This window comes from Eurytemora carolleeae, unplaced genomic scaffold (genome assembly GCF_000591075.1).
Source record: "Eurytemora carolleeae unplaced genomic scaffold, Eaff_2.0 scaffold304, whole genome shotgun sequence".
NCBI lineage: Eukaryota > Metazoa > Arthropoda > Copepoda > Calanoida > Temoridae > Eurytemora > Eurytemora carolleeae.
The window spans coordinates 113,161-121,369 of NW_019396345.1; the positions used below are offsets into that span (position 1 = coordinate 113,161).

General features: G+C 33.3%; 1 protein-coding gene across 2 annotated transcripts in view; it reads left to right on the top strand.

Moving 5' to 3' along the window:
* The first annotated feature begins 3,679 nt into the window (after nt 1-3,679).
* The window catches only part of LOC111701411 (band 4.1-like protein 5), a 14,984-nt gene continuing 10,454 nt past the window's right edge, over nt 3,680-8,209 (top strand). For both annotated transcript variants that reach the window (XM_023472693.1, XM_023472694.1), the window contains exons 1-2: nt 3,680-4,490; nt 8,022-8,178. In XM_023472693.1, the coding sequence (XP_023328461.1) occupies nt 4,287-4,490; nt 8,022-8,178 (361 nt within the window). In that variant the 5' untranslated portion in view covers nt 3,680-4,286. The remainder of the gene's footprint in view (nt 4,491-8,021; nt 8,179-8,209) is intronic.

Sequence of the window (8,209 nt, forward strand, 5' to 3'; positions counted from 1 at the left end):
GGCGTTGGGCAGATTAACAAAATAGAATGTGGATCTGACCTACAGCTGTGTCGTATGTCCGATGTTTCAGTATGTCCGAAGTATCGTAGAACAGAAGAACTGTGTAGGGCGGAAATGCTGAAGGACAGTTAAGTAACATTACCTTGATGTCCAAGATTCTGTAAGACTTTCGTCGAAGACGACATTGCCAGACATCTTGTAGTTTTGATAAATAATTATGTTCGGTAAATCGACGTAAATTTTCTCTAAATTTTCTCTATATACGAATACGATGTTCAATCTTTATGTTTATCTGCAGGGTTACCCGCAAAGGATGAGACTTTGGCGACGACTTTCTGAAATATATCCAGCTTGTTTTCTTATATTCATGGTTCCAAGCACATGGTTCCAAGCACATGGTTCCAAGCACATGGTTTCAATCACATGGTTCCAAGCACATGGTTTCAATATAGAACGACTATATTCAAGGCAATTGACTTAATTCAACATTGGAAATCCTATTTAAAGGGTTTCAGGTCGTCTTTACAGTCTCGTCCTTTGTGGATAACTCTTCAGCACTCCCAGTCGCAGTTTCTCGGCCCCCTAGCATAAATCAAAGCCGCTGCATTTCTACAATTTAAGATTTTAGTTTTGATAGAATATAGTGTAATTAAGTGTAGAAGTGTAGCGACCAGATATCGTCTTTGTACAAAAAGAGGAAATGCCTAATTTGAAAACTTACAATTTTTCAGATTTTAATTGGTAAAAATATGTTTATTAACCATGCGCATGACAACAAAATTGTGGAAACATTTCAAAATGAGTGAATAATTAAGTAAGTAAGCATAAAGTAAGTAATCATTTATTTATGAAAAATAACAAAAACAAAAAGTGTTTAAGGAAAACATATTTGAAAACCTCCAAAAATAGAGGTTGTGGGAATATTTCCCCCAAATTCTAAAAAATAGAAATAGCAGGAAAAGGATAGGAAAGGAAAGGAAAAGGAAAGTTACATATTTATTGTTTACATTATATTCAATATAAACTAGTGGTGGATTGTTAGTATTTTTCGACGATGAACTAACAACTTTTTGAAATTAAAATGATAGATTTATTCAAAAAAAATAAAATAGGCTTAATGGGTTGTAAAAAATGTATAAGCTTTACGCAAAATGGACATTTTTAAGCATCTTTTTAATTTGCGCCGATTTTTGACATCCTTTATGTTTGATTATATCTTTTACTCTTTTTAATCTTTTTGGTCTTTTCTTTGCAAATTCGTCTTTGCTTTCTTCGATTATTTTGCAAACATAGCATGTGTTATAATTTATACATTTGTTCTTCTGATAAAAGTCTTCAATTAGATTCTGTTTAAAATTCGAAATAAGATTGATATTTGAAAGCTTTGAAAAGTGTCATTTATTTTCATACCATTTTTTTAGGGAAATTGTGAGGAGGAAGCAGTCCAGTTTTAATAGATTTTACTCTAGGAATATAAAAATCATTTCTGTTTCTAAGATTTGGTATTTTTTGATTGATTGAAATCTTTTTTAAATCATTGTGGTTATTGGTCTTCTTTAAATTGAAACAAAAATTTTATAACATTAAAAATTCCTAAGTTTCTGAAGGGGAGCATGTTCAAAGCCCAAAAAGCTTCCGCTGTGTGACTTATTCTAGGTAACCCCAACGAACGACGAATAGCTTTTTTTTGCAATGATAATGATAGAAATTAAGATTTTTAAAATGATAACAAAGCAACACATTGTTGGTACTCATTTTTTAAAGTTCTAAGCTCAGGTCTGACTCAACAAACCAGGAAGTAAGAAACTTGAAAGAGAGAATAGGATAAAACTAAGGGAGTGTTTATTGTTTATCTTCAGAACAATGTTTACTTCAATATCGACACGTCCTGACCTTTGTACCTTGTCAAACTTAACAAGAAACACAGAAAGATCAAAACAGATAATATAATAGATTGGTAGGACTGGTATAGGACTAAAATGTTTATTAAAGGACTAGCATATATAGAAGAGGACTAATATAGATTATATTGGACTAGAATAAATAAAATAGAACTAACTAGAATAGATAGTTTAGGACTAGAATAAAAAGTACAAAACTAGAATAGATGGTATAGGACTAGGATAGATAGTATAGGACTAATCTAGATGGCATAGGACTAATGTAAATGGTAAAGGACTAGAATATATAGTATAGGACTAATATAGATGGTATAGGACTAATATATATGGTAAAGGACCAGAATATATAGCAGAGGACTAATATGGATGATATAGGACTAGAATAGATGGCATAGGACTAGATTAGATGGTATAGGACTAAACTAGATGGAATAGGACTAATATGAATGGTATAGGACTAATATAAATGGCAAAGGACTAGAATATATAGCAGAGGACTAATATGGATGGTATAGGACTAGATTAGATGGTATATGACTAAACTAGATGGAATAGGACTAGGATAGATTGTATAGGACTAGGAGAGATGGTATAGCTATAGTATGGATAGTATAGTACTAATATAGATGGCATAGGACTAGGATACATGGTATAGGACTAGAAAACATGGTATAGGACTAGGAAAGATGGTATAGGACTAGGATAGATGATATAGGACTAGGATACATGGTATAGGACTAGGATACATTGTATAGGACTAGGATAGATGGTATAGGACTAGGATACATGGTATAGGACTAGGAAAGATGGTATAGGACTAGGATAGATGATATAGGACTAGGATAAATGGTATAGGACTAGGGCACATGGTATAGGACTAGGTTACATGGTATAGGACTAGGATACATGGTATAGGACTAGGATAGATGGTATAGGAATACTGCTACGGCTCGGGTTGTACTTATCCCTGGTATCCAGTTGTATTCAAGGGACTGTTCACTCTTATCAAGAACAATCCGAAGTACAACAGTATAGGAGGACTAGGATACATGGTATAGGACTAGGATAGATGGTATAAAAAACGGTTATTTCTAGATAACATTAATTAGAATAAAATCTTATAAAACAAATTTACGCTGTAGTGGAATACTAATAATAAAAGTATGTACAAATCAATATAGTTTTACATTATATTGCATTCCGAACATACATACACCCTTACATAATTCATATATATGAGAAATTTACTGTCGGGGGTTCATTGTTCATATGGAATTGAGTATTAAGGACAAATTTTTTTTTTGGAGGGGGTAAACTATAGTAGATAAACTATAGGAACTGTAGTCCTGTATTTAGAGAAACTATAGGAACTGTAGTCCTGTATTAGGAGGAACTATATGAGCTGTTCTCCAGTATTCAGAGGAACTATAGAAGATGTAGACCTGTATTCAGAGGAACTATAGAAGCTGTACTCCTGTACTCAGAGCAACTATAGAAGATGTACTCCTGTATTCAGAGGAACTATAGAAGCTGTACTCCTGTATTCAGAGGAACTATAGAAGCTGTACTTCTGTATTCAGAGGAACTATAGAAGCTGTAGTCCTGAACTGTAGTCCTGTGTCTAGTAATGATTTCTCTCTGCTTGCTGTCATAGATACCATTAGAACTTTTCAATTGTGTATAATAAAGCGTTTAGCGCGTCGGCCCTGCTTCTGGTGGCGCGCGCAGCACGCGCACTTCGGTGAGAATTAGCACAGGTGGGATAGCAGTCGCGCACAAACAGAGACAACGGACGGAGAAATCAAGTATACGGGATGTTTAATCATATCCTAGATATATAGTATCCGAAACCTAACAATTTATAAGAAAAATATTTCAAAATATTTCAGTGCAAAACTATAGTAATTATTTCCGCCAAAATCTGAACTTTTCTTGAGTTGTTAAATATTAATTATTTTATCATTGGTAACAAAGCGTGACAAAGTGAATGGTTGCCCATTATCAACAATTAAACTAAAGTTGAGAAAGCTCATCAAACCCTGATCAATAAAATTTCTAAATACTGTCTGATCGTTAAAATATGAAAAATATCCATATGCTTGAATATCAGTGAAGCATGCATGATATTTCAGGCAAGCTGACCAAGGCCTGAGTTTCCTGGTTCTCAGTAGTTTCTCCAACCTTTTCCCACGTATATTCCCTGGCACACGGAGTAAACCCGAGACATCCTATTCATCCCTACCGGATACAAACCATTTATCTTAGACTTAATAGTCAACCCCACATTACAGTACTCCGCTTATAAAACCGAACACACGGAGATTTGAAACTAGAGTGAAAATATTGTGACTCCACCTTCACCCTGATCTAACCTGGAACTATAAAATGCTGAGGTTGTGGGGGAGTAGGAGAGGAAACAGAGGACGGGGTTCAGGAAGAGGATCAGGGCGAGGTGCTCCGGGTCCTGGTAAACCAGTGAAAATCCGAAAGTATGATATCCACACCAAACCTCCAGAAACTCTGTCCAAGCATCTTCTTCCTTGTCATGTCAGACTTCTTGATGGAACAGATTTATATATTCAACTATTGGTAAGATTTATATATTCAACTATTGGTAAGATTTATATATTCAACTATTGGTATGATTTATATATTCAACTATTGGTAAGNTGTCTTCTGTCTAAAGTCTGTACTCTACCGTCTACAGCCTATTTGTAAAGAAAGTGTATTGTAAGTATAATTGTTATATAATAGTTGATTAGTCTGCACTGTTCTTACTCTTTTCAAGCTGAGATAAACCAATGCGTTTACAGCAAATCATTCTAATATCTCACATAAATCTCAGGGTTGAACCCCCCCTCCCTTCCCCCCCATCCCTTAGGGTGTTCCGTTAATCATACAATACAACAAAACGCCTTACAGCTATTTTTAACATAAAACTATACTGTCCGTTCAATTCTGAGAACTCATTTTTTATTGTTTAAAGTGCAAACTCCTTATATAGTTATAAATGCCAAATTTTAACTCCCATGTCACTCTTCCTTTTCAATAAAATAAACAATAAAATATACAAAATAAGGTGAATCTGCAAATTCTATTTTGGAGAAGAAGAGGATCAAAATCTCAAAACCTTTTTATCATATAAAATCTTTGTGTAAGGTTTGATATTTCGAAATATTTGTAAAATTGGATTCATACAATTGTCAATTTCAGACGTGGCATTTTAGATAAACAAGATATGTTTCCTGGGTTATGGGATTTTTTAAATGAGTGCTGCTTTATCAGAAAAGATTTCATAATGATGAAATCATTGATTAATGTAGATAAACTGGCTAATAACTAATAAGTAATATTTAAAGAAGGTAAACTAAATCAAATGTTTGCAATTACAATGCATCCAGATACGGTTCTCCTTGTATCATTGATAAGGGGTTTGCTGTTTTCTATATTAAAAAAGGTAAACCAAATCAAATGTTTTAAATTAGAATAAATCCAGATATGGTTCTCCCTGTATCATTGATGTTAACTATACCCTTTTCTTTATTACAGAAGGTAAACTAAATCAAATGTTTAAAATTACAATGCATACAAATACGGTTCTCCTATCATTGATAGGCTTTAAAGTCAAGGTATTTGCACGTCATTAGCTGACTTTGAAACATGCTTTATACTAACCATAAAATTAAAAAATGGTCTTCTTACTTTCGTGCTCTACTCCTGTCTATATCTAGATCTAATCAAGGCAGTGGATAATATTTTAAACCGCATAAATACTGAAAAATTGTCAAATATTGGTTAAGAAATGTATCATTTGTCATATTTGGACATCAAACATGGGATTTAGAGGGGGGGGGTCAAATTGACCCCCACCCCCCCAGCATATCCTGGTTTTCAAGTACCCCAGCAGAGATAGGGTTAAAAAAGGTAAACCAAATCAAATATTTGCAATTACAATGCATCCAGATACGGTTCTCCTTGTATCATTGATAAGGGGTTATTAACTATACCATTTTCTATATTAAAAAAGGTAAACCAAATCAAATGTTTAAATTACAATAAATCCAGATATGTTTCTCCTTGTATCATTGATAGGGGTTAACTATACCATTTTCTATATTACAGAAGGTAAACCAAATCAAATGTTTTAAGTTACAATACATTCAGATACGGTATTAAAAAAGGTAAAGCAAATCAAATGTTTTAAATTACAATAAATCCAGATATGGTTCTCCTTGTATCATTGATAGGGGTTAACTATACCATTTTCTATATTACAGAAGATAAACCAAATCAAATGTTTTAAATCACAATACATTCAGATACGGTTCTCCCTTAATCTTTGATAAGGGGTTAACTATATCATTTTCTATATTAAAAAAGGTAAACCAAATCAAATGTTTTAAATTACAATACATCCAGATATGGTTCTCCCTGTATCATTGATAGGGGTTAAATATGCTATTTTCTATATTACAGAAGGTAAACCAAATCAAATGTTTTAAATTACAATGCATCCAGATACGGTTCTCCTTGTATCATTGATAAGGGGTTAACTATACCATTTTCTATATTAAAAAAGTTAAACCAAATCAAATGTTTTAAATTACAATAAATCCAGATACGGTTCTCCTTGTATCATTGATAAGGGGTTAACTATGCTGTTTTCTATATTAAAAAAGGTAAACCAAATCAAATGTTTTAAATTACAATGCATCCAGATACGGTTCTCCTTGTATCATTGATAAGGGGTTAACTTTACCATTTTCTATATTAAAAAAGGTAAACCAAATCAAATGTTTGAAATTACAAAGCATCCAGATACGGTTCTCCTTGTATCATTGATAGGAGTTAACTATACCATTTTCTATATTAAAAAAGGTAAACTAAATCAAATGTTTTAAATTACAATGCATCCAGATACGGTTCTCATTGTATAATTGATAGGGTTTAAAGTCATTCACTGACTTTGAAACACACTTTATAATAATCATAAAATTAAAAAATGGTCTTCTTAGTTTCGTGTTCTACTCCTGTCTATATCTAGATCTAATCAATGCAGTGGATAATATTTTAAACCGCATAAATACTGAAAAACTGTCAAATATTGGTTTAGAGCAGTTATATTTATTTTTGTATACAATTATGTATATAGAATTATCAAATTTTATAGTTATACATAACTCGTCGGATTCAATTGTTTAAGCAAAAACTAAATTATGATGATGATAAATAAACATGCATCCTGGTTTGCATGAAAATAAATATGTATTACAGATTATCGAGTATCCTGTATCTCTCTAATACAGAGACTCCTAGAGTTTACTTTGTATCTCTCTAGTACAGAGACTACTAGAGTTTACTCCTGTATCTCTCTAACACGGAGACTCCTAGAGTTTACTTTGTATCTCTCTAATACAGAGACTTCTAGAGTTTACTCCTGTATCTCTCTAATACAGAGACTCCTAGGGTTTACTCCTATATCTCTCTAGTACAGAGACTACTAGAGTTTACTCCTGTAACTCTCTAATATAGAGACTCAAGGTATATCCTAGAGTATCCTGAAGAAGATTGGTTCTGTAACTCCAGGGAGGACATGATGTAGAAACCGTGAAATAGTATTTTCTGTATCCTCGACTCTAACCAATAATAGAACTAATTACTTCATTTCAAGTTTCCTTACAGCCTGCAAGTTCGTGAGACAACTAAATATACTACTGTGCTGAGAGGGGAGTAGGTGTCAAAAGGAAGGTAGTGTTCAGGGGGGGTGTCGAAAGGAAGGTAAAGATAGTGCAAGGGGAAGGGGGTGTCAATAGGAAAGTAAAGGTGTTGATTGGGGGAGTGATGTATCAAAAGGAAAGTAAAGATGTTGATAGGGGGAGNAGTATACTAGAATATACTGGAGTAATATCACTATTCTCTAGTAAAGGAAACGGGATGAAAATGTAAAGGATGAAGGATCAAGCATTTAAAAATATGTCATTGAGAACTGTACAGTTTGATGACCGTGACCTGTTAACTTGTCTATTAGCAACAAAATACTATAATTAAAACAATTTTAATTAAAAATATGCTTGAGAAATTTTCAAAACTTTTTTGGTTTTACAAATTAAATTATTTCAGAGCGGTGCACTGGGGTGCGAGTTGTTGGAGTGTGTTTACAAACACCTGGATATTGTAGAAACGGATTACTTTGGTCTCCAGTATACAGATGAAACAGGGCTCAGCAGATGGATTGATATGACAAAATCTATAAAGAAACAGACTTCAAAACAGAAAGGTACCCCCACCCTCCCCGCCTTTGTATAAGT